Here is a 27,444-nt window from a genome sequence, read left to right as displayed (position 1 = left end):
TGCTACAAAATTTTAATTGTCAAGATGTGTCTTCTACTAGCAGGGCAGGAGCGTGGAACAAGGAGGTAATAACGCTTTACATAATGAAAGCCACAATAATTACTATAAATACTTTTCTTTAGTAACAATCGACTTGCGTAAACGGCATAGCTTCCCAATCAAATAAATGACAGCAGCCACAGCCGCCATCATCAGTGCTAATGCGTCTAAGTACATCTTCTGGTACCAGGGCAGCAGCAGCGCGGGGGAGCGCAGATGCGGCGCGCCGCGCGTGCGCACCACGTGCTCCACCCAGTGCACTAGCTCCTTGCCTGGGGACACTGGACGGTCGTGGTAAATTAATGATAATTCTTTTGCTCGTTCACTGTACCTGAAATTATAAACTTAATAAGTAAAACCGTAAGCAAGTATGTTTTTATTCCATGCCTAAGGGCCATGGCACACTGCGTCCGATTCGCACGTCGCTCCGGAGTTTGAGCGAGACAACGCTATGCGCGTATTAAAGCAACATCCCGCTCGCACGTCGGCGCACGTGCGAATGGGACGCAGTGTGCCATGCTTCTAGTTGTTTTGGATCATATTTTCCACTACCACCGTAGCCAGTACTACAAACCTGGTATTACTGGTGACCTCGTCAATGGCTTCCTTCAAGTCCTTATCTAAATCGTAGCCCAATTCGACCACCTTGGCGAATCCTTTGTGCGCGGCGCTCTTACTGTTGATATATTGATCTCCGAACACTGGTATAGCGATGATGGGCTTGCCGAAGTGAACAGATTCTGTGGTAGACAGTAATCCTCCGTGTGTTATGAAAAGGGTGCAGTTAGGGTGTGCTGAAATAGTATATTACAATACAAGTGCGAAAAATAGGAAATTCGAAACGAATTGCGAATTAACTACCTATTCGCACATGTATCGTACAACGTTTTACTGTACATCTGGTGCTCCATTACGACACCCTGTGTTATAATAAGCATATTACGTAACTACGTCGAAAATTAAAAGGGCCATATGTACTGTAAAACGTTATAATATACACGTGCGAAAAGGTAACTCCCTTCGGAAGACCAAAGACAACACGAGTTTTAAAACTTTCCACTCGTTAATTTCCTATTTTTCGCACTTGTATCGTAAACAATTAATCTATAATACATAAGTGACATATTCGTATACTCGTACGTCTACTAATAAAATTATTTCTAAGAATTACTTGAAGTACTCGTACTTAATTTTCATAGGGACACTCGACGTGACTCTACGCAAGATATAAGTATATATAAGTAATCCTGTAGAAAATCCAATGCCAAACAATATTACCCAGAATGCTTTGTTGAGGAGCCCATTTCAAAATGTGAACGTTTTCAGGTATATCTGACAGGATTTCTTCATACTTCCATAGAACCGTGTATTTTAGAACGCCGAACATTTTAAGCAGGCGCTTTTTTAGCTCTTCCGGCATATCTGTGCTTTTCAGCTTACTTCCCATGCTGAAATATACGACTCCGTGTTCTGCGTTGTCCATAATCGTTTGTAATTCCTGGATCAAAATTATTAATGATGATTTTAATTTTAAAGTAAATTATGAATATGACAGTGAAAACTATGAACGATTTCCTAATAATCATCGCCTGCATCAATTCCTGGGATCAGATTCCAGAAACTACTGGTAGACTGAAAAATATCCTAAGTCGTACAGTCATGTCATGTATCAACTCCGACACCTTCAGAATTTTCTTGTTTTCTGTTTGAAAACGACTCCGAGGAAGTTGCTAATCTCAGAGCAAGGCAGAAATTAAGTATACCTGAGATAACGGCTTAACCTCTGTTTCCACGTGGTAGCCTCCAACAATTTTATAATTCTGTGGAAGACTAGTGGCCTGCCCCAGCGACGCGTGGGAGTCTGCCAGGACGAGCGACGCATTGTACAACACATCGTCATATGACGGCAGAGGCCTACCTCTCTTTGCCAACACTGGCCCATAAATATCCTTGTAGGCTTTTTCTGCGATTGGATCGAAGTAGCTGTAACAAGTAAATTTTATGTTACCTACTGAATTCTCTCCGCTTTTGCTGATTGTGTAAAGTGAACATAAGAAAAGACACCAACAAAAAGCTGTAGGTACCTATGGAATAAACTAATGAAACATTAAGGCAAAAAGAAGTATTATTGTGACTCTTTCCTCCTATTATTCACCTCGTTCAAAAATAGCTATTACTGCCGTAGAAAAACAATCTTACGTGAATTAATTTCCCAATTCAATTAAAAATTTAATTGTAGGCATAGGGAATTAAATACGTCGGTTGGGCGGATAAGGGTTATACTGGGATGGAAATTCGTGACGATAAAATTGTATCCTAAGAAATGCTTACAAGAACTTCGCAAAAGCCACCCGAATGAAAGCCCACAGCTCTTCCACCCGCTGCACCAGCGTAAAGGGTGGCACGTTGAGAGACTTGCAGTTAGCAACGTACGCGGGGTTGCTAGGCTGGTCGATCAGGCGTAGTATGAGCCAATGCGGATCAAACGTGGACGCCCAGATTAAAGGGCAATTGAATACGGTACCCAACCTGAAAAAAAAATAGTTATAGAAAATTTGATCTCTTTAGTGTCCTTGAGTTCCTCCTTTCGTACCTACACAATAATATATTGGGAGAGAGTGGGCATATAATGCCACTTCATTCATTTCATGTCATTGGATGAAGCATAGGTTTATTGAAAACCTTCACCGAATATTATTATTATTTCATATAGGTATAGTCTGGCAAACAAAATTTTTCAGTTATAATAAGATAAAAAAAACCAGCCCACCCAGCGAGTCGGCCTCGCGTTCTAAGGATTTCGGACATCACACAATTTATAACAATTCTTTCTTGGCGTGAAACGTGAGAGAAGGAACAAATGCGGTTAGGGTTAGACTGTTTTAGGGACACAGCCGCAAATGGTTTACGTGAAACGTGATATAGACAGCTATTGCGAAGGCCGAAGTACAGCTAAAGACCCGAAACGTCCCGAAGAGGCGTGCCTACCCTATGCCGAGGCCGAAGGTTGAGCTGCGGGAGGTTATTAGTGCTCAGACAAAAAACAATAGTACAAGTGTCCAAATATGTAGGTACGATGATCTAAGACTGAGCCCCGCGTAGAGCCGAAAGCCCGGAGCGTCCGACCCGTGCATGTATCCTCAAAATTGCACAAGTATCTTAAATGTGAAGGACAAAGGCCCAACGCGTCCTATAGTAGCACACCTACACGCGAGGCCAAAGGCCTATGACATGACTAGTACTTACCCACTATAAAGTTCATCAAAAAGCCACTCCGCAATAACCACATCAAAGTGCTCGTTGTCGTCCATTAATACTTGTTGTACATTCTTGTTCCTCAGCGACATCTGAGCGACATTTCCATAGTAACTTATTGTTAGGCTTTGGTCTGTTATGTCATACTCTTTCTTCATGATTCTTCCTAATTTCAATGCACGCCCTAAAATAATGTTACCGTAATATTTGTTATCAGAAAACAAGCTACGAATATTCAATTAGGTACATTCAACCAGCTCAGCTGTTAAAAGTTAATTCAGTACCTACACATTTACCTATTCTCTATTTTTTCTCTAGTTTGCCACACTAGAGCATTTCAGAAAGTTGTTTATTGGCAAGCGATAGAAATGCTGCCATTAGTCAAACTCCTATTTTGACTATGTACCTATTGGCTCTTACCTTTAACGGTTACCAAGTTGTCACTGGCGTCAATTTCACGCAACTTGGGGTTTGTGCTGTTTGAAGGGAATGATGTGACAAGCGTTACCTGTTTTAAATATAAAAGTGTAAATAAAGGGAAAGAACTCTACGTTGAGATGTTAATTCATTTTCACTACATACGGCTAGAAAAGTCCCTAGCGCTACGGTGCAGTAGGTAAGGCATAGTCCCGTACGTGACTGAGCATTCACATTGTTTTGCGTTGATAGGCTGGTTTCATCTAAGGTGCTGACCCCAGACAAAGTTCCAAAATTCTCGACGTTTAGATAAACGCATTGTACCTATCCTCAGACACATTTTGTAAGTAGGTATTACAAAAATAAAATGTATTCTGAGGATTACCCTGACTCAAAAATTGTCTTGGGTTATACGGACTTAAAACTGGGACAAATTCAGGGAAACCCGGACTTATAGGTGGCAGCCCTATACATAATAACATTAAGCTAGCTGGTTTACCTCATGTCCAGCCCTAGTGAGATGACGGACATAGCCCTGGGCGAGGATGCTATGGCTCTTGCCCGGAGACGGGAACATGATCAGGATCCTGTAGCCATCGCAAGCACAGGCCATCAGAAGTAGCGCAGATAAGTATCGTTGAATTCGAGGCATCGTCTATAATGACCAAGAAATCCTTAAATTTAATGATAACTGTCCACTTTCCAAACTCACCCTGGACATTTATAGTGAGCACTCGTTGGCCATATTATATGGTATTACTTTCTTTGGATTTCACGGGCCTATAAATCTTGGTTTGATAGGCTTGCGTGGGGATAAAGATCCAACACATAGGAGGGAGGTACAACACACAGGCCCATTAGAGAGCTTTAATGTCATATAGGTACTCGTATTACTTTTATTATTAAGTGTACAAATCACGCGAGGTTTTCGGCTAGTTTTTTACCCCTAATTAAATTTGTAGGTACCAATTGAATAAATATAAAAAATAATATATGTAGGCATCTTTGATCTATGACTATAGGTAAGGTACAGATAATTCCTGAAACTTTTAAGACTTAAGAATAATGAGAATCTGCATGTGTGTTTAGCCAATTAAATTAAACCAATTAAATAGATAAAAGGCAAAAACATTAACTTACCTAAAATATTAAAGGCAAGTATAATAGGTATAATAGTTCACCACTGCTTATTAACACTTTTTATTTACACACGTTTACTGATTGTTCGATGACTAGAGGTAAAATGAAGTAAATATAAAACAACGACTGTATTAGATGTTCCGTAAACCTCGACTTCCATGCTCATAACTTATTATCTAATTAATGTCTAATAATTATTCTAAATGATAATTATTTAGATGAGAATACCACTGATCCATTGCGTGAAGGTTAAGTAGTTGATAAGGGTCTTCCGACTTTAATCACCGTCGAAGGATTATTCAAGTAATTATGTCTGTCCTATACGAAACGTAAAACGTAATAAAAAATGCTAATGATCGATATATGTATATTAGGCTATGTTGAACCCTTTAAATGATAATCAATCGTAAGATACTTAAATGTGAACATGATTAGTGTATGCGTTCAGTTCCGGAACGTTCAACATCTTTATTGGCAGACTACTAAGTACATACAAATACTTTAGGTTCTTGCGCTAAACGTATGCCATCGACAATTGCACATATTTAATAACTAGTAAGCACAACATACCTACTTATAAAATCATTAAAAAATTGACCATAGATCATATATAATACCTACATTAAATAAATTATCAAGAAGGCGCTGTTATTCTCATGTCGGGAGGCTCGGGCACCCCCTTGTAATAAGTCCTGATTTACAAAGGGGGTGCCCGAGCCTCCACTGGCCATTGGCCCCCTACTGAACTGTCGCCCTGTAGGAGCCTACAGGGTGACAGTTCAGTATCGTATGAAAAAAATAGTTCAAAACTAGTGAAATTCCGCAACATGGCGCGTGATCATAATTATATTCCTGGTCAGTCTTAATAGACTAGACATAAAAATTCAAAATCGCTCTCCTTCTTGATTCGACTGGCAAATCATATTACTTTTTGGCAACCGGGTTTTTTAACCTAATTAGACCCCGCCGAATCCGAATTTGCCGGTTGCTCGATCGAAATCATGACCGGAAGTGAGATATTTGACATTAAAGGTCCCTTGTTTAGTTTGTCGTAAATAACTCTTAAACGGAGGCGCATAGCAAAAAATGTTCTATTACATAAGTAATCTGCATAAAATTGCCTACAAGAAAGATTCAGTACAATTTTTCGCTAGGATCAATATTCAAAGAGATATTAACGCGGGAAATTTAATTATAATCACTTCTAAGGTCCCTTTTTTTAGTTTTTCGTAAATAACTCATAAACGGTGGCCAATATCAAAAAATGTTGTTAAACGATAATAATCTACACAAAATTTTGTACAAAACAGATTCAGTACACTTTTCGCAGGGATCAATATTTAAAAAGATAACAAAGAGGGAAAGTTCTAGTATAATGAATTCTAAGTTTCCTTGTTTTTATTTATTCGTTAATAATTTGAAAAGTATGACTCATAACAAAAAAGATCTTATACCTAAATAATAAACATAAAATTTCGTACAAGGAACATGTAGAACACTTTTCGCTAGGATCAATATTTAAAAAGACAAAGCAGCGGGTAAGTTAATTATAAATAATTTTAAAGTTCCTTTTTAGTTATTTGTAAATAACTCGTAAACGGTGTCCCATAACAAAATAGGTTTTTAAAAATAAATTATCTACATAAAATTTTCTCCAAAAAACATCCGGAACACTTTTCTCTAGGATCAATATTTAAAGCGATATTAATGGAAGAAAGTTAATTACAATCAGTTCACTGGTCACTTTTCATTAGTTTTTCGTAAATAACTTGTAAACGGTGGCCCTTTGCAAAATAATATTCTACATAAATATTAAACATAAAATTGTCCACAAAAAAGGTTCTGTACACTTTTTTGCTACGTTCAATATTTAAAGAGGTATTAAAGGGTGTAAGTTAATTATAATCAATTTCCAGGTCCATATTTTTAGGTTTTCGTAAATGACTCGTAAAGCGCTGGTGGCCTAGCGAAGCGCTGGTGGCCTAGCGGTAAGAGCGTGCGACTTTCAATCCGGAGGTCGCGGGTTCAAACCCCGGCTCGTGCCAATGAGTTTTTCGGAACTTATGTACGAAATATCATTTGATATTTGCCAGTCGCTTTTCGGTGAAGGAAAACATCGTGAGGAAACCGGACTAATTCCAATAAGGCCTAGTTCCCCCTCAGGGTTGGAAGGTCAGATGGCAGTCGCTTTCGTAAAAACTAGTGCCTACGTCAAATCATGGGATTAGTTGTCAAGCGGACCCCAGGCTCCCATGAGCCGTGGCAAAATGCCGGGATAACGCCAGGAATAAGAAGAAGACTCGTAAAATAAGGCTCATAGCAAAATAAGTCCTTAAAGTTCTTGTAAATAAAAAATCGGCATAGAATTTTCTACGAAAACATAATGAACACTTTTCTGTGGGATAAATATTTGAAACGATATTAAAGAAAGAAAGTTGATTACGATCAATTCACAGGTCACTTCTTTTTAGTTTTTAAGATTCCGTACCTCAAAAGGAAAAAACCGGCCAAGCGCGAGTCGGACTCGCGTTGCAAGGGTTCCGTACATTACCCAAATTTCAACAACGTATTCTTTATATGTGAAACGCGAGTGAATTGCCATTAAAAAACCCGTAGGGGTCGGTTCAAAAACTAAGTAATGTGCGACTCGCGCTTGACTGCATATTTCTAATAGGTTTTCCTGTTATCTATAGGTAAACCCAGTAGTTTCGGAGATAAAGCCCCCCCCCCCCCCCATAGCCAAACAATGACCATTCCCCCCCCCCCCCATTTATCCGTTTACGAGTCATTTACGAAAACCTAAAAATATGGACCTGGAAATTGATTATAATTAACTTACACCCTTTAATACCTCTTTAAATATTGATCGTAGCGAAAAAGTGTACAGAACCTTTTTTGTGTACAATTTTATGTTTAGTATTTATGTAGAATATTATTTTGCAAAGGGCCACCGTTTACGAGTTATTTACGAAAAAATAATAAAAAGTGACCTGTGAACTGATTGTAATTAACTTTCTTCCATTAATATCGCTTTAAATATTGATCCTAGAGAAAAGTGTTCCAGATGTTTTTTGGAGAGAATTTTATGTAGATAATTTATTTTTAAAAACCTATTTTGTTATGGGACACCGTTTACGAGTTATTTACAAATAACTAAAAAGGGACTTTAAAATCATTTATAATTAACTTACCCGCTGTTTTGTCTTTTTAAATATTGATCCTAGCGAAAAGTGTTCTACATGTTTCTTGTAGGAAATTTTATGTTTATTATTTAGGTATAAGATTTTGTTTGCTATGAGTCATACTTTTCAAATTATTAACGAATAAATAAAAACAAGGAAACTTAGAATTCTATATACTAGAACTTTCCCTCTTTATTATCTTTTTAAATATTGATCCCTGCGAAAAGTGTACTGAATCTGTTTTGTTCAAAATTTTGTGTAAATTATTATCGTTGAACAACATTTTTTAATATTGGCCACCGTTTATGAGTTATTTACGAAAAACTAAAAAAAGGGACCTTAGAAGTGATTATAATTAAATTTCCCGCGTTAATATCTCTTTGAATATTGATCCTAGCGAAAAATTGTACTGAATCTTTCTTGTAGGCAATTTTATGCAGATTACTTATGTCATAGAACATTTTTTGCTATGCGCCTCCGTTTAAGAGTTATTTACGAAAAACTAAAAAAAGGGACCTTTAATGTCAAATATCTCACTTCCGGTCAAGATTTCGATCAAGCAACTGGCAAATTCGGATTCAGCGGGGTCTAATTAGGTTAAAAAACCCGGTTGCCAAAAAGTAATATGCTTTGCCAGTCGAAATCGTTTTAATGAAAAATATGACCAGTCTATAATGTCTATACGTCGGGCCATACATGCTTAGGGTAGGGTTTTATAGCTATACCCTTTTGTCACAATAGGTTGCCTTGAACGGGAGCTATTAGCAGGCGTGTCTCACTCCGCGATTTCGTCGCTTTGCTACAGGTAGCTAAGAGTACATCCGTTCGGCCCCAATTTTGGGGTTTGCCATAAGCCGCGCGTGACGCTGTCGCCACCTAGCGGCCATATCTGTGCTGATCTTAACAGACGCGTTTTGTTAGAGAGTGAGTCTTCTGTACTTAGTACTATTATTTATTCTGTGCTATTAGTTAGTATCATGTATGTACGTTCAGCTGCAAAGAGAGGTGATCCCCGGCAAACAAATTTCTATGCAGAGGGGGTCACGTCTCTGCAGCGGACTGTACATTACAAGCAAAACGGAGTACCTTTGCAGCGCCTTGTAGGTACGAGTTCCTACGTCTTTGTGTTTTTACTAAGAATTAAGACTTTTGCGAAAACTTAATAACGGCTTAGTAACCGATCATATTCGCTACCTACAGTTTTCATTGAATTTTTATAAAGATTTAACGTTTTTTTTTTCATACTTTTAGTCCCATGGTTCAAAAATAAAAATTTATCTCTCCTCTCTCTCTCTCTTAAATGTTACCCCTTTCATTTTATAATCAGTTCTCCTGCAATCGAGAGCGGGAAGAAAGTAAGGAGCCGTGAGGTACACTTGAATGAAAAATAAAACACTTTAAATTAATTCGAATTTTAATTAACAACGTACCTATTAGAAGTTCTAATTTAAATAAAACCATTAATTAGTTTTTTTCTTGTTTTTAACAACGGGCGATTTCACTAATCCTATTTTTATTAAAGCATATTTTCCTATACCCCACAACTTCTTCAATATTAATTTAAGCATAAACAGCGCTAGTAAAACTGCTGCTAGAAGGTCGAGGTATATCTTCTGGTACCAGGGCAGCAGCAGCGCGGGAGAGCGCAGATGCGGCGCGCCGCGCGTGCGCACCACGTGCTCCACCCAGTGCACCAGCTCCTTGCCTGGGGAGACTGGACGGTCGTGGTATATCTGCGATAGCTGCTTCACTCTTTCGGTGTACCTAATACAAATGATCATAGTTAGATATGACTAAAAACAAACTTTATATCAAATAATTTGACATCGAAATCAAAAGATTAACGGGTATTTAGCATAATACTCGTAGGTTTTAGTTAATTTTTAAGTTACGTTTAGTTATTGTAGTTTTACTCATATTTTATTTTATTAACATTATATTTTTTTGTCTATAAAGTGTTTCAATGATTCACTCAAGTTTAGTAAAGAATTACGTGTCAATTTCTCTGGAAGTATTAGCTAATTAAGTCAAAAGAAACAGAACGATCAAGCCTAGCTGCTGACTTACTTGGGGTTACTCAGAATTTCCTCTATGGCTAGCTTCATGTGGCCAGCCATCTCGTAAGAGAGGTCGACTTTCAGTGCAAAGCCTTTGTTAACAGCCCTCTCTGCATTGAGGTGTTGGTCGAGTCCATACGGCATCACTACTGCTGGGACCCCGAAGAAAACTGTTTCAGTAGTAGACAGAAGACCGCCGTGCGTAATGAAGACACGCAAGTTCGGATGGGCTGAAACAAAAAGATGGTTGGTAGATAGATTGTTTCTTAATTTAGCGTTTCTTTTAATTTTTGACATTTTTATTTATTGTGACCTTTTTTCCACTATTGTGTTATTTCTACTCAGAATCACGAGCTCTTTCGATCCTAATGGGATAAAAAAATATCCCAGAGTTTTTTCCCTATTGTGTTACCATTTTCCCATACACTTTGTATGGCGGTAACAAAAAGGAAAGTTTGAAAAATTTATGGAAGTTTTAGGACACTTTTTTTCTCCTATAAGGATGAAAAGGGCTCGCGATCCTGACTAGAAATAACACAAAAGTGGCAAAAAAGGTCACAATATATAAAATGGCAAAAAATAAAAGAAACGCTCAATTATAACAAAAATATAAAGGTGAATTAAATAATATGTTATACCAAGGATACTGTGTTGCGGCGCCCATTGCAAAATGTGGGCATTTTTAGGCAGATTGGGAAGCTGTTCTTCGAACTTCCAGAGTACAGTTTGTTTCAAACTACCGAACATTTTCAGAAAATCTTGTTTTAGTTCGTCGGGAAAATCTTTGCTCTTGGCATTGCTTCCCATGCTGAAGTAGATGACGCCGTGCTTAGCTTCATCCATAAGTTTTTGTAGATCCTGTGAAAAAAAATACGTTTGAATTTTTTCGATGGTTTGATTATTGTAAAAACGAGAAGCGAAAAACAGATATCATACATTTTTTTAAATGCTCCCAACTCTTATAATAATTAAAAATAAGTGTTCCGTAAACAAAGTTTTGTACGGAACACTAATAAAAGTCAAACGTAGGGGCATAGCCGTGGTTGTATGAGACCGATTGCCGGTATGGCATTCGAATTAGATTTTCGCCCCATTCAAGGAAACCAAAATGATGCGATTGTATACTTTTTCGCATTATCGTCTTAAATCTTTAAACGAGCAGTTCTTGTATATTAATTTATAAGTATATATATATTTAGGGGATCTCGGAAACGGCTCTAACGAATTCGATGAATTTGCTATATGGGGGTTTCGGGGGCGATAAATCGATCTAGCTAGTCCCATCTCTGGGAAAACGAGTATTTTTGAAATTTGAGCACTGAAAGCTCGGTCTCCCAGATATTTGTTACTTACTGCGGGTAAAGGTTTAGGGTTAGAATCAATATGGTATCCGGAAATTTCCTTGGTGTTCGGAGGCACGCTCACGGGCTGGCTCAGCGAAGAGTGAGAGTTAGTTATGAGCAAAGAACCGTTGTGTAGAACTTCTTCATAGTCTGGCAGCGATCTTCCCCTCATTTGAACGAATGGACCAAAATATTCTTCGTATATTGTTTTTTCAGCAGGACCAAGGTAGCTAAAAATAAACTGAACATTTTACTTTTTATTAAAATAAATTGCCACTTTACATTAAAAACCGGTCAAGTGCGAGTCGGACTCGCGCCAAGGGTTCCGTACATTACTAAATTTTTAACAATGTATTTTTTATGTGGAACGTAAATGCAATGTCTTTAAAAACCCGTAGGGGTAGGATCCAAAACTAAGTATGTAATTAAGTCCGACTCACGCTTGACTACACATTTCTAATAGGTTTTCCAGTCATCTATAGGTAAAGAGCTATTATTCAAAATTTTAGACAAAGTAGTTTCGGAAATAAAGAGGGGAAAGGTCGGACAGACAGACAGACGCACGAATGATCCTATAATATCCTTTTTATCCTTTTGAGGTACGGAACCCTAAAAATCGCGTCTTATTTTCACATTTTTACCTTAGTAAAACCTGATTATCTAGCTAGGGCATACGAAGAACGGTGAACTTACAACTCTTACAAGTATTTGAGGGCTGAAAACATAAACACGCCTATCAAGCTGGTAGCTCGCTCAACGAAAGAGAACGGTGGTGACGATGTGGACATGATGCTCGGGTTGAATGCTGGGTTTGAGACCTCATGGACCAGCTTCAGGACCATCCAGTGGGGTTCGGTGGACACGAACCAGATCAACGGGCAATTGTATACAGTAGCGAATCTGAAAAAAAAATTAAAAAAGGCATTCAACATTTTTTAAGGCATTCATACAGCACGATTCATACCGTCCTGTCTTGTAATTCACTCCGGCTTACCCAACGGCTATGAATGCTGATGACTCACGTTAGACCGGGCCATGTCCAGGCCGGACCTTCCGGCGCTTACTTTTCTATGACATAACAGCCGATCTTGGTCTTGGGATGCTTTTCATAGAAAACGATGTGCCGGAAGCTCCGGCCCGGACACGGCCCGGTCTAACGTGAGTCATTCTTTAACTGGAAACATTCAGTCTTTTATTTGACGGATGATAGGTAGGTACGGATGTAGCCTGTCATCTCTTCACTCACGCTCCTTCCATTTTTGTTTGTTTTAATTGATAATTACGTAAGATCAATACGGGTAAGTGTGAGTGCCATTAAACGCAAGTAGCAAATGTATGAACTCCCAATAAACACCAATAAACAGTAAATAACTAGATCCCAATGTGAAGGCCAGCCGCACTTACCCCTTACCCGTATGCCACAGTCCACACTTACGCGGCATATGTATCGCTGAACAGCCACTCTGAAATGACGGCGTCGAAGTGCTGCGTGGTGTCTCCGAGAAACTTCTTCAGGTTGTCATTGTCCAGATTATTCTTTAACATTTCTACCATCTGTGGTAACATGCTCAACATTTCTTGTTTACCGGTCTTATCAATCACTGTCTTCAGGTTAAATATGTCATCTTTTTCTGAAATATAAAATATATGTGTAGGTACTTAAAAACTATAATATGTACAGGGTGGCTAAATAATAACTGCATTCCCGTTGCCAGGGAGGTTTTGGGATTATACTGAGCAACTTTTACAATGCGACCAACTCCGAAATCGCGAAAGATAAAAGTACTGATTTTCATAACGACTCCCAACTTCCTTTTAGCATTCCTAATAATAGATTTAAGGTTAGCACTAAACCATTAAGCAATAGGTATATATACATAATGTCTTCTTTGGCGTAAGGTTATTACGCTCAAATTTTCTTTAACAAAAATACTGGCGAATCGGCCTCGTCCACCAAGGGCTCCGTACAGTTAAACTTTTATTTTTATTTTTTAGTATAAGACGATACTTCCCAAATTTTATAGTTCTAGGTCAACGGTGAGTACCCTATAAATTTTGACTCGCTTGAGTGTCGAAATATACGTTTTTGGCGGCATAAACGGCCGTATATTTACGTTAACTTAGAAGTTTTTTTCGCAGTTTCAAGGGCCTGTAAACCAGACAACTCAATTACCTCCACGCGTTCCCGAGATAAAGGGTCTTGACAGACAGACGCACAGACGGACGGACGGACGGACAACAAAGTGATCCCTTACGGTTATGGAATAATATTAACATCAATAAATTGCTCTGATAATTAGATTAAGATTAATTACGATTCATAAGAGCTTGTTGCTAGGCCTACATCTACATGAATGAAGTATATTTTGAGTTTGAGTTCAGGGGCCAAATTCGACATGTACAACTGTCAGATTTCGCATCCACGTCAAATCAACAGTTGATTTTATTGCATAGGTACTGAGTGTTGATTCCATCAACGGTGGATAATATCATCTGGTACAACCAAAACTCAACTCTAAACTAAGGGTGGTTCGGTTTGGTTTGCTTGTCACCCTAACTGTGGATTGTTAATGTCAAATGTTGACATTGTACGTATTCGAGAACTTATGATTTTTCCCACATCAACGGGAGATCAACACGATACGTCAAACGTCGCTTGTCGAATAGGGGTCCTGTTTTTTTGCTTTTAATTTGAGGTACGCAACCCTAACAATACAACTTACTTTTATGGGTCTCCAAATTCTTGCTGAGATCGACTTCGTGGTAATTATCAGTCGTTTTGCCGGTGGAAAAAGGCGTAACATATGTGACCTGAAAAGGATTAAATAATTTATAAATGGGCGAGAAGAGAGGTGCTTTGACTGATCAGTGATCACTAAAGACAATTTGAAGGGATATGCGATGTCGCCGAAAAACGGCGGACACATGGAAAATAATTATAGTGAAACTAACGGGGCCACAGAATAAATAATAGTACTAGGTACAAAAAACTCACTCTCTAACAAAACGCGTCTGTTACGATCAGCACAGATATGGCCGCTAGGTGGCGACAGCGCCTCGCGCGGCTTACGGCTTTCCCCAAAATCGGGGTGGGACGGATGTACTTTTAGCTACCTGTAGCAAAGAGACGAAATCGCGGAGTGAGCCACGCCTGACGGGGCCTAACTACTTATACTTAAGGAAAATATTAGGTGTGAAATAAAAGGACCACAAGTAATTAACCCACCTCATGTCCCGCATTCAAGAGATGCTTGACAACGGCCTGGCCGAGAATATTGTGACTCTTGCCGGGCAACGGAAACACCACCAGAACTCTGTACGGAGTACATGCTTGGAAAAGCGTCGCTAGTATAATCAGGTACGTTATTTTTTCCATATTAAACTGAAATGAAAAACAAAACTTTCATAAAATACGTATAAGTTAATTTGCCTTGCCAGCGTAATGGGGACATTTGAGCCAGGTACGATTCGTGACGGTTAAATATTGTTTAACTTAGATTTTATAATGACGAAGCCTATTGCGGATATCATCCTTGGTATGTTTGGGACGAGGCATGTTGCTGATTTGCATTTGTAGCCACGGGACGAAGCCTGCGTTGCGGATTTCTTATTGCAAACATATGTAAGTACATTAAGTTAAATAATAATAAATTAATTTATATTATAAGTTAATTAGACATTAATTTCAGTTAGATACGGTACAGTTAGCGGTATAGATTACCTACTTCTTAAACTTTTAACGACTTAAGTACCTACTTGGCAGTGATCAATGCAATTTTCTTATGATATATAAATGCAAGGGATTAGTTATGATTATGATATTATGATAATTTGATATTAATCACATGTCTAGCCTTGACAACGATAATGCCCTGGCTTATCATTTTGTGTCTGCCCGTGGCGCATTATAACGATAAACATACATAGGTATGCCTACTTTTTTATATTTTTATATATGTAAAGAAAAGGCTTATCATTATCTGTTATACTTCAAGCATCTTAATATATCTGCCCTACTAGGTACCTACCTACACATAAAAACTTATTTGGAAAAATCTATTAAAATTATCACTTTAAATAACAAGAATACGGTAAACAATTCAATGAATTCTCAAATGGCTGTTAAGGTGCCCACCTTGCGCCGGACGATATCAGCCTGTCAGTTAAATGCAAAATTTGACAGCTCCAAACAACTGACAAGCTGATATCGTCCGGCGAACTGGTAATCTGAGGGCCCCTTTACAGGTGGGTCACGTGTAATGGGGCAGATGATAAGCAGGTACCGTAAAACTACCGAACTCTAGTCCAAAATCTACCAAATTAGATGGTCCAAAACTGACTCGAATTTCTTTGTTCAGGTGTAATTCGAGAATAACTGGCCACTTTTAGTAACTGGCCGCCCTAAACTAAAACTGAATTTTATTCACCCATAAATATAGTTCATTTAAGTATAAGGTTTCAATGAGTGGCCAGTTACTGGCGCATTACCATAACTAGCTGTTGCCCGCGACTTCGTCCGCGTGGACTCTTGAACATTTTACATCTTGTGTACAGTCAACGGTAAAAATATGGGTGTACAAATCATTTCAAAAATATGTCACATAACTCTTATGTCAGTGAAATAAGAACTATGGGACATATTTTTGAGTAAGTTGTCTACACCCATATTTTTACCGTTGACTGTACCTATAATTTTCATCGATGCAAACTTTATAATACAAACTTTTAATATAATGTTAATGCCCTTTTACCAAGTTTGAAGTTCCTAACTTGAAAGCTTGAAAAAAAAATGTTTGATATTCATACAAACTTTCAACTCCTTTTACACCACGTTAGGGGATGAATTTTCAAAAACGCGGAAATGAGTTTTCTTGTAATTTAATTTAATACCTTTTTGCAAAGTTTCAAGTTCCTAGCTTAAAATAAAATGTGCACGAACACGACGAACTTTCATCCCTCTTTTAACCCCCTTAGGGGTAGAATATCCAAAAACGTTGCAATTACTTTGTTTTGTAATCATCTATTACGCCTTTCTAAAAAGTTTCAAAGCATTTGTAATGGATTCTAACTTTCGACCCCTTTTTAACCCTGTTAGAGGATGAATTTTACAAAACGCTGAAATTACTTTTCCTGTCTTTTAATAATATCTCCAAACACAAAGATTGAAGTCCCGCGTTCGAAAAAAATTTTGATATCCATACAATCTTTTAACCCCTTTTTCACCACCTTAGGGGATGAATTTTCAAAAACGCTGAAATTAGTTTTCTTGTATTTTAATAATATATCGTTTAACAAAGTTTCAAATTCCTAGCTCAAAAGAAAACTAACCCCATACAAACTTTCATCCCCTATTTAACCCTGTTAGGGGATGAATTTTACAAAACGCTGAAATTAATTTTATTGTCTTCTAATGATATCCCCAAATACAAAGATTCAAGTCACGCGCTCGAAAAAAATTTTGATATCCATACAAACTTTCAACCCATTTTTCACCACCTTAGGGGATGAATTTTCGAAAACGCTGAAATTAGTTTTCTTGTATTTGAATTTGATACGTTTTTACAAAGTGTCAAGTTCCTAGCTTAAAATAAAATTTGCACCCGAAGACGAACTTTCATCCCCTTTTTAACCCCCTTAGGGGTTGAATTTCCAAAAACGTTGCAATCACTTTTTTCTGTAATCGGCTATTATGCCTTTCTAGGAAGTTTCAAAGCATTTCTAATGGATTTAAATTTTCAACCCCTTTTTAACCCTGTTAGGGGATGAATTTTACAAAACGCTGAAATTACTTTTCCTGTCTTCTAATAATATCCCTAAATACACAGATTCAACTCCACCACTCGAAAAAATTTTTGATATCCATACAAACTTTCAACCCCTTTTTCACCACCTTAGTGGATGAATTTTCGAAAACGCTGAAATTAGTTTTCTTGTATTTTAATAATATATCTTTTTACGAAGTTTCAAATTCCTAGCTTAAAAGAAAACTTTAACCCCATACAAACTTTCATCCCCTTTTTAACCCCCTTAGGGGTTGAATTTCTCAAAATCGCTTCTTATCTCTTGTACACTTTATAAATGCAATCTGGTGTGCAAATTTCAACTTTCTGGCTTTTGTAGTTTGGGCTCTGCGTTGATGAATCAGTCAGTCAGTCAGTCAGTCAGTCAGTCAGGACACTTGCATTTATATATATAGATTATTATTTGAATTTAGTTTAGAGGTAAAAAAAATCATAATAAATATATAAGAGAAAAACAACCTAGACAAAACCAAACTTAACGTTGACATTCATATTTCATATTTGAACTTGTGGACCATAAGTAAGAGGTGCCTACCTACATAGTTGCAGTATTTTAGACTATAGTTGGCTGGTTTTGCGGTACTACATATACCTATTAGATAATTTCTATCACTTACCTACACTGGTCTTCAGAATTAAAAGAAGTAGGTACCTATCTATAATTCTTTATTACACACCTCAATTAAAGAAAATAATACTGGACACAAATTAAAGGTAGAGACAGACAAACCTTACTAACTAACACTGCCTAAGACTACACTGTATATCTGTATAATAGCAATCAACCATTTTCAAATCTACAAGGGCCACCGGCAGGCATATCATAACAAAACACAACCGATACTGAATCAGCACACAATCAACACAGTGACACTTTAGTCAATGAGCACTCATTTGCGAAGGTCACGAGTGTCAGCATACAAGGATCTAGTCCAGTGAAGAACGACTATTATTTACTTACCTACACGTAAGCTATGTTATTGTACCACAAAATACGGCCTGACTTCTTTTATAAGTGTTACCTTGACAGCGAATAACGATAAGATTTTGGTTCACCAAACTGCCTGTTCTTATCTAATCAGTTGTACTATCAGAACAATATATATATATTAGGCAATATCGCCCAATTTTAATATTAGTTGTGAAATTTGATATTATCTAACCCGGATATTTTTAAATTGCGGTAGTAAGTATAATGGATGACACACGCGAGAACGGTCCGGATCCGAGCCGAGGCTCCGATACTTCAGTCTTACCTATCAGTCACGTGACCACCAATCACCCGTAATAAAAAATGAAATCTCAATCATTTCATGACTCATATTTGAATAAGTAGTTACTTAATTATTTTTAACATAGGTAAGTAACCCTTTTGATATAAGTACGTGTATCTCAAACAAGTTGTTCATCTCTGATCATGCCAATAATGGTAGATCTATAAAAGTGCAAAAAAGTAGGAAATACGCAACGAGAGGCGAATTTTAAAACAGGGCCGAAGGAAACGTTTTAAATCGACACGAGTTGCGAATGACCTGACTATTCGCACATGTATCGTCCAACGTTTTACAGTAAATATTATGACGCTTTATATTTTCGACATAGTCAGGTAATGTGCTAATTATCGCACCAGTGCGGTAAATTAGCACCTTATGTCCTATAAAATAAAATAAAGGTTGCCCGCTTTTGGATTGCCTTAACATTGGTATTTAATTCTTAGCCTATACTCTGTATCTTTAGGTAAGTACTTAAATAAAAGTAAATAATTTGTAACATTTTCGGGTAGTTATAACATTTATTGATTAACCAACCAATTTGGTTGAACCAAATACAAAACCACCTGGATTAGTCGCTGAACGACCTGACTTTAACCTACATTATTTGATCGTGTAATGTTTTCATCTACCTTCAATCAAAGCCATTTGAGGGTACATTTTGTGTACTCTTTTTTAAATACCTAAAGATACAGAGTATAGGTATACCTACCTTTTCAATGCAATAAAAAATAACTACTTACGTGTTTAACTTTAGTTTAAATTCTGTGGTCGAGTGTGCCGGTGCCGACGAGGAAATCAACAACTGGCGCTGAATGTGTTTAATATCTACTCGTACATGAAATGATAGGTGTGAAGGCCAATATAAGTAAACATGGATCGAGAAAGCCGTTCATAGCGATAATTCGACCTTAAAAGGGCTGATTTAGACGGAGTGCGAACTCGCATGCGATTTTAGTTACATTGCGGACTGTTGGTTACGTCCAATTCAACCGACCGATCACAACCTGCAATGGTATGAAAGTCGCATGCGAGTTCTCGCATCGTCTAAATCGGGCTTAACCAATTCGAATTTAAAATTTTATTGTAGCCTAGGGCTGATGAACGAAATATTGCACCAGAGACATTTTGGCGCAAGAACGAAGATAGTACGAGGGTGAAATCTAATGAGTTCTTACTCGTACGCTCGTACCTACTGTTCTTAGGGAAAATTATAAAACACTAGATGGCGCCATAAAATTTTTACTCTGTTTTAAAATTGAAATCCACTTTAGAGCCTAGCGGTCAGGCAAGTCCATGTCTATATCTACATGATTCAAAATTATAGCAGCAAAGTTACTATGTAATTTCATCCGCAAATAACTAAAATATGAATATATACAGTATTTACATTTTATTGAATGTTGAAAGTGTGTCATTATGTGCTACATAGTTGACTACAGAACCTATTTATAAAGGGGCCCACTGACTACCAGTTCGCCGGACGACATCAGCCTGTCAGTAAAGTTAAACGCAAAATTTGACAGCTCCGAACAACTGACAGGTTTATATCGTCCGGCGAACTGGTAATCTGTGGGCCTCTTAAAAATAAGAGCTGTGCCTGATTGTATATATAAAAAAAAAACAACTTTAATTTTTTTTTAATCAAAACGTTTCTTTGTTAGATTTAAAATATCTGTACCTATTTACAAATTACACTTACTTTATCGTCATTCATACAACTATAATTAATTCGTTTTCTTTTTAGTAATAGGCACTTTCGTGCTTCCCTTCCTAAATAACAATTTCAATACTACTTTTATGACATACAAAGCAAATACAACTAAAGCTAATAAGTCTAAGTACATCTTCTGGTACCAGGGCAGCAGCAGCGCGGGGGAGCGCAGATGCGGCGCGCCGCGCGTGCGCACCACGTGCTCCACCCAGTGCACCAGCTCTTTGCCTGGGGAGACTGGACGGTCGTGGAACAACTTTGAAAGTTCTTTGACCCTCTCAGAATACCTAAAACAAATAGGGAGGTCAACATATAATAAAAGATTGTGCCACCATTCCTTTGGCCTAGATTCAGCTAGATGGCGACACCTTTTGACATTTAACACATACCTATCAGAAAAGGTCTCTGCCCACTACACCGTATCATACCATGACCGTGCTATGAACGTATCAGGCACGAAATGTTACACGATACGGCCTACTATGCCCACTACACCGTGTCCACATTGTACATAACGGGTTTAGTGCCCGTAGTAACCGCGCATCATCCCTATAGCATCCGCCTATAATCCCCGTAGCATCCGCGTTTCATCCCCTTAGTACCCGCGTTTTATTCGCGAGAGCAATACTCGTCAGAAAGAGCTAGCGAATAGTTACCAGACTGGTATGAGCGAGCAAGAAATATAGCAACGCGTTTATAACGGCCACCATACGCGGTTAAAACCCGTATGCCCACCGTTTCGCGGCCTGCACGCACCGTTCTGGCAACGTTGCGTGCCATGCACGGAGCGTTTCGGCACCGGCAAAATATCCTCGGCTCCTCGCCGACGGTCCGTGCATGGCACGCGACGGGTATGGTCGGTGACGGAACGGGCTAGTGGGCATAGTCTCATACTTTTTCATACAAAGAATATTTTTTTGCCTGACACGTTCATAGCACGGTCATGGTATGATACGGTGTAGTGGGCAGAGACCTTTAAAGAACAAGGATCAAAGTCAAATGACGTTCTAAAAGTTTTAATTCTGTGTCGAAAGGTGGCAGTAAATTATTTACTGTGACTACAAAATTTACTTTAACAATCCGCCTCTATTTTAAAATATTTTGCTTACTTTGTATTAGTTAGCATTTCTTCTATAGCAGCCTTCATTTCACCAGCCATTTCGTAAGACAGGTCGACCATCTTCGCGTATCCCATGTTGACAGCTCTTATCGCGTTGACGTGTTGGTCGGCTCCCCACGGCATCACGATCGTGGGGACTCCGAAGTAGATTGTCTCGGTGGTGGACAGGAGACCGCCATGGGTGATGAAAAGGCGGATGTTGGAATGAGCTGAAACGTAATTCCAAATTTGAATACGTGTTACTTTGTTGAAAATTTGAATATTTGACACCAGGCTCAAGGTTGTGTTGTGTAAGCACGCCACCAGGACAGATGATGGTATGACTCCTCTACACGATGGGCCAGCGCCAAGTACTCCAAGGGACGCACCCATGCATGAGATAACAATATCACTTGCTCCCTCTAATGCATAAATGCGTCTCTTGGAGTGGCCGGCGCTGGCCCATCATGTAGAGAAGCCATATTAGGTTTGCTGAAAGCAATTGACTACTAACATTCCTAAGGCCTAGCCGTACAAATGAAAAACGAATAATTTTCCACAGAAATTTGAACCTTTAGTGCAGGGAATAGAGTTGATTTCGGTTTTGTTTGAAAATTGAACGAAACAAAGCAAATGCGACTCTGTTCCAATTGAATATGATTTAAATTTCATCGAACTGAATACGCACTTTATATAGGACCTTGGGCCTTAAAAGGTTTAAGATAGGATGTGTTCAGAAATTATCGTATAAAGTTAGATTTGTCTCCTCATCATTCATGGATAGGTTCATAACCGTTACTGTAACGGACTATATTTTCAGATTCAGACCTGTGCAGACTTCAGAGTCTTCAGACAGAAAAGTTATTGGGGCTGGATGAGAGGCATGAAGGGTGATAGTAAATCTTAGGAACCCTTTTACAGAATCTGAAGCTCAGTGATCTTAAATTTCCGATGTCTCACCAAGTATACTTTGTTGTGGCGCCCAATCCAAAATATGAACATTTTTAGGTAAATTTGGTAATTGTTCTTCAAACTTCCATAGCACAGTTTGCTTCAATCCACCAAATACTTCCAAGAATTCTTTTTTTATAGACTCTGGCCAGTCTTTGCTCTTGGCATTACTTCCCATACTGAAGTATATGACTCCATGCTTTGCCTCGTCCATAATCTTTTGAAGATTCTGTAAGTGTAACATTGAGATACAGCGCATTATGTGACATATCTACCTCGTTATAATTTAAAACATACTCGTAATACCCAGATAGTTCTTGTTAAATCACATTCATATTTAAAACTTATTTAAAGTGGATCTTCTTTGTTTGAGTTCTTAAATGAGGGAAGGTACAGTTTAAAATTGAGTACCATCTGAGCTTTCCCAACGAAGAAAGATAGGAAATGAGATTTCTTAACGAAAGCTAATTTTATTTCTAATACGTTTTTCTAGTTAAATTTGATTTTTAATCGTTCTTTATTTGGTATTATTTAAGTGTGATAAGATCACTTATTTTTTTACAAAACAACAGAACGAAAATGTTGATACGGCCATGTGCCGTCATTGATTTTGTTAAGAAGCTCAGGGGCCATCGACTAAGAAGAACTTACGATTGAATCTCCAACAGTTAGGCCTGTGCACACCGGCTGCGTGTGTGTGACGTGCATCACGTGCATGTGCGCGTGCGGCGTTGTAGTATACTGCAGATCCTTATGAGAGATAGCAAAGCGCTTGCGTGACGTGTGCATGTGCACGTCACGCACACGCAAGCCGGTGTGCACAGGCGTTCGGCAGAATATTAAATAAAACAATTTGAACTCTAGTTGTGGTTCCTCACCGCTGGAAGAGGCTTGGTGTTAGGATCGATATGATATCCTCCAATTTCCTTAACGTTCGGAGGCACGCTGATGGGCTGGCTCAGCGAAGTGTGGGAGTTTGTCAGCAAGAACGTGCCATTGTACAATACTTCCTCGTAAGGGGGCAACTGCCTGCCCCGTTTTGCGAACAGGGGCGTATAGAATTCTTCGTACATTGCGATCTCTTTCGGCAGTAAGTAGCTGAAAAGTACGTGGTCTATTTTAAACTGTCTGGGTACAGTGACACCTTATAGATACTTAGGTATTATATATTTTCAAGCCATATTTTTACTATAAGAGCCCGGCTATGAGCGCTAATATTATTTAAGTTAAGATAAGACAAGCACAATGCAAACTCTACTCAACACTGAAAACTCGGTTATTGATGGCTCCAGATACAGGCTTATCAGTTATTTCAACTGCCTGCCTGCTTCACAAATAATAAATAATTAACAAATAATTTTACAAAGTTATGTTTATAAAAGGGGCCCACAGATTACCAGTTCGCCGGACGATATCAGACTGTCAGTTGTTCGGAGCTGTCAAATTTTGCGATCAAGTGACAGGCTGATATCGTCCGGCGAACTGGTAATCAGTGTTATCAGTGCGCCCCTTAATAAAGTTCGGGAAGCAGGAGTCTGAGCGAATTTTTAAAACTCACTATACATATGAGTACGTTTAAACTTACAAATATTTCACAGCCTTGAACGCAGCCATGGTGAATAAGTTGGTAACTCGCTCGACGAACGTATATGGTGGGAGCTTGCTGCTGGTGGAAGAAAAGACGTTTGGATTGAACGAGGGGTTCGAGGGCTCGTGTACCAGCTGGAGCACTAACCAGTGGGGCTCCACGGACGACGACCAGATCAGTGGGCAGTTGAACAGGGGCGCTAACCTGCAAGTACATATAACTATTATTAGAAATGTATTTAATGTAAGTAGCAATGGCGGCGCGTCCATAAAGGCCGATTCCCACCGGCTTGCCTGTTTTTGGACGTTTGAGCAGAGTTGTAAAGGAAATATGTAAGCCAAATTAGGGCTTACCTATGAATATGTTTGACGCGCCGCCACTGGTAGGTAGGTATATAGGGTCATTGCGCTAGTTTTCGTCCACTTAACGAAATTTGAATATAAACCTTCATTGCTGCACAGATTTGGATTTATTAAAATCCTTATTATCTAATCAATTTATCAATCTACATAAAAATTATATTTCGCAATGAAGTAGCAATTTAAATATGAATTGTATTATATTTTGCTAATCCGTCAAGTGGACGGAAACTGATACTGGACGGTAAACTGACGCAATTACCCTAGTTCAGAGTAGTTGTATAGGTGTTGTGCACAAATCACGTGAGGTGTTTTCGGCTACTTTTTGACATCCCTTGGTGATATTTGGTGGGGTTTTTCTACCCCCCTCCCCCCACACAACCTCACGTGTATTTTTTATTTTTTTACTCGACCTAATTTTAAGATAAATAGTATTGTACTTATATAGAAAATCTTGTTTATTTTTCTATTTTCGCTAAATAGACTACAGACAGAGTGAAGATTTATGTTTAACGAAACCGAGAAAAAGTATCTACTCATGTGTTAGGTTTTTTTTCTTAGTTTCTATCACTGTAGAAAAATACACGTGAGGTTTCCTTATACCCCCCTCCCCCAACGTGATCTATCGTGATATTTTCGTGATCCCCCCTCCCCCTATTGAACCTCGCGTGATTTGTGCACAAGACCGTAGGTACTGATGTGGTTGAAAAAACATGAATAACAAGTCACAATAGTTTTTCTTTGTAGGTACACTTACCCGGCAAAAGCATCGGTGAAAAGCCACTCTACAATAACAGCATCAAACTCCTGCGTAGTGTCGCCGAGGAAATCCACGAGGTTTTTAATTTCTAACATGGACCACATCATCTCAACGAACTGGGTTAACATGCCTAGTACTTGGGGGTTTGTTTCTTTGTTGAGGATAGCCTTTAAATTTATCAGTTTGCCAACTGTAAAATAACAATAAATTTTTAAAAATATAAAACCCGTTGCCGTTTGCCACATAGCAATGCCGTTTTATGTTAAAAAGTTGAAGCTTTATATGACGTAATATTACCTTAAAAATAAATACAACGAGTAAACATTTGAGTAGATCAAGCTTCAAATACTGATGGTAGTCAAAATCGACTTGTAGATAACATTTGGTTGGTGACTTGGTGTAAGTATAACAAAATAAACTAGGGCGATGCTACAATTATTGGCCACACTATAGTATTAAATTGGCTACTCTTAACAATAAGATAATCGCCGGCGCATAAGAGTGGCCAATTATGTACAGTCAAGGAATTTAAATTCCGACCCATTTCGTACTTTGTCACAGTGACAACCGTATGAGGTCTCTAGCGGCTTTCATATTGATTGTCACTGTGACAAAGTACGAAATGGGTCGGAATTTAAATTCCTTGACTGTACTATGGAAGGGGCAAATAATTATAACAATCACCCTAATCCTAAATCCCGACAAATTAAAATCGAATGTTGAACTTTAATGGAATAAAAGGTTCCAAATTCAAAACTGTAAAAATGAGTTTGTTTGGGATTTAGGAGAAGTTGACGATCATGGATACTCACCTTTTTTGTCGAAGTACTCTACATGTTTGCTAAGATCAACTTCATGATACTTATTCGTCGTTTTGTTAGTCGGGAATGGGGTTGCATAAGTTACCTGGAAGTTTAACAATTTCATGAAACATATACTTAACTTTTGTGGCTACTTTGTTTGGCACTGACATAAACGCTAACGAGAACGTAACTTAGGTACTTTTCATCACACTCGCTCAGTATATATGGAATTGCACGCCGGCTTAGCGGAAGTAATAGAAAAAGCATTTTCCCTAGGGAGTAATGAAGTTTCTGATAAATCGCTCCGGCAAGAGGTCGCGATTTAACTTATTCTCGTTTGCAATATTTCAAACTCAAACTCAACTCAAAATATACCTACTTTATTCATCGTAATTAATCTTAATCTAATTATTTTTTATTTAACTTACGCCCCATGTTGCACAATGTACTATTAAGTACAATCAATTGTAAAAATATGGGTGTACAAATCACCTCAAAAATATGTCCCATAACTCTTATGTCAGTGAATTAAGAACTATGGGAGATATTTTTGGGTATGTTTTCTACACCGTATTTTTACAGTTGACTGTACATAACATTGGACAATTGGACATCTATAAAAATCTAACTACACTTGTAATGTAAGGCCAAAATCAACTTGCCGGTAGGGAAATAAAAACAAAGTGAAAGCTGCAACACGCATCGAGAATAGTTATTTTTTTTACAAGTTGTTGTTTAACCGCTCGTGCTAATATTGATTTCGAGCAAGCGAAAGATTCCAAAATTGAACCACGAGCGCAGCGAGTGGCTCGAAAAATGGAATCTTGAGCGTTTTGAGGGTTTCAAAGCACGAGGGTTAAACAAAATTTGTCTCCAAGTGAAACACAAAATTTTTCACCACACCGACCCAAAGCAAGTATTAAATGTAAAATATCAAACAAAATCAAACCAATTCAAATCCAAATGAATGTTATTAAATATTTATCATCCAAAATCATCATTTTAAAAGTCAATTCTACCAGCAAACATAAAAATACAAATCAAAATTTGCATTTGATTACTTTGCCTCACATGTGAATAAAATGCAACTTTGCTATTCGTTTTTGAAGTGCAAAGTAAGGCTTTCCGAGCTGGTGTGGTGAAAAATGAATTGCACTTACCTCATATCCAGCATCCAACAGATGTTTGACATAGCCAGTCCCAAGTATATTGTGACTCTTACTAGCTAACGGGAAAACTACTAAAATCTTGTAACCGCCACATAAATGTAATAAAGCTATCATAACTAGAGACGATAGCACTGTGTTTGCCATGGTGTTAACTGAAATCAAAAGTTGTTTCCATATTGATGCATTTAATTATGACTGAATTATTTGCATTAGTTGTATTGATGGTTATGTAATATTTGAAGTATGTGACGCATTTAGTATTTTAATAAAGTATTAAACATTATTAATTTATTATGACTCTCGCATGTAGACAAAATACCACTCATAAGAAATTAACAAGTTTTTTCTTTACGTAGTGTTACATCGTATATTTGTTTTATTTTAATTTCACTTTGTTGATTTCTAGGAGCAGACGATTCAACTTTATAAAAACTTACCTCTTTTTATTCTGTAGGTACTTACCTAAAGAGAGTCGGTCGATCGTAAACTATCGAAC

At 38.0% G+C, this 27,444-nt stretch overlaps 2 protein-coding genes across 2 annotated transcripts; both read right to left on the bottom strand.

Moving 5' to 3' along the window:
* Positions 1-102: 102 nt before the first annotated feature.
* LOC134666483 (uncharacterized) lies at positions 103-27,117 on the bottom strand. The gene is made up of 16 exons (XM_063523699.1): positions 26,940-27,117; positions 25,789-25,882; positions 24,974-25,166; positions 12,136-12,333; positions 11,444-11,663; positions 10,729-10,948; positions 10,101-10,320; positions 9,497-9,797; positions 4,211-4,366; positions 3,715-3,802; positions 3,286-3,478; positions 2,371-2,568; positions 1,803-2,022; positions 1,318-1,537; positions 614-833; positions 103-370 (listed from the first exon to the last, which is right to left on the bottom strand). Exons 1-16 carry the CDS (start codon positions 27,090-27,092, stop codon positions 103-105), a joined length of 3,162 nt encoding a protein of 1,053 aa, XP_063379769.1. The 5' UTR covers positions 27,093-27,117.
* Positions 2,334-4,342, bottom strand: LOC134668092 (UDP-glucosyltransferase 2-like). The gene is made up of 4 exons (XM_063525578.1): positions 4,211-4,342; positions 3,715-3,802; positions 3,286-3,478; positions 2,334-2,568 (listed from the first exon to the last, which is right to left on the bottom strand). Exons 1-4 carry the CDS (start codon positions 4,322-4,324, stop codon positions 2,367-2,369), a joined length of 597 nt encoding a protein of 198 aa, XP_063381648.1. The 5' UTR covers positions 4,325-4,342; the 3' UTR covers positions 2,334-2,366.
* Positions 27,118-27,444: the final 327 nt, after the last annotated feature.

The sequence above is a fragment of the Cydia fagiglandana genome, chromosome 1 (genome assembly GCF_963556715.1).
Source record: "Cydia fagiglandana chromosome 1, ilCydFagi1.1, whole genome shotgun sequence".
NCBI lineage: Eukaryota > Metazoa > Arthropoda > Insecta > Lepidoptera > Tortricidae > Cydia > Cydia fagiglandana.
The sequence above is the reverse complement of the archived record's forward strand: the minus strand, read 5'-3'. Positions and strand labels throughout refer to the sequence as shown.

Bases quoted from the DNA above. Each gene is read 5' to 3' on its own strand.
- LOC134668092 (XM_063525578.1), bottom strand. From the start codon at position 4,324: ATGGCCTGTGCTTGCGATGGCTACAGGATCCTGATCATGTTCCCGTCT. The intron at 3,479-3,714 runs GTAAGAGCCAAT...ACATTATTTTAG, and splicing joins CAACTTGGTAACCGTTAAAG to GGCGTGCATTGAAATTAGGA. The intron at 2,569-3,285 runs GTAAGTACTAGT...TTTTTTTTTCAG, and splicing joins TTTGATGAACTTTATAGTGG to GTTGGGTACCGTATTCAATT.
- LOC134666483 (XM_063523699.1), bottom strand. From the start codon at position 27,092: ATGGCAAACACAGTGCTATCGTCTCTAGTTATGATAGCTTTATTACAT. The intron at 25,883-26,939 runs GTAAGTGCAATT...TTAAACTTCCAG, and splicing joins TGTTGGATGCTGGATATGAG to GTAACTTATGCAACCCCATT. The intron at 12,334-24,973 runs GTAAGTGTACCT...TTTTTTTTTCAG, and splicing joins TTCACCGATGCTTTTGCCGG to ATTCGCTACTGTATACAATT.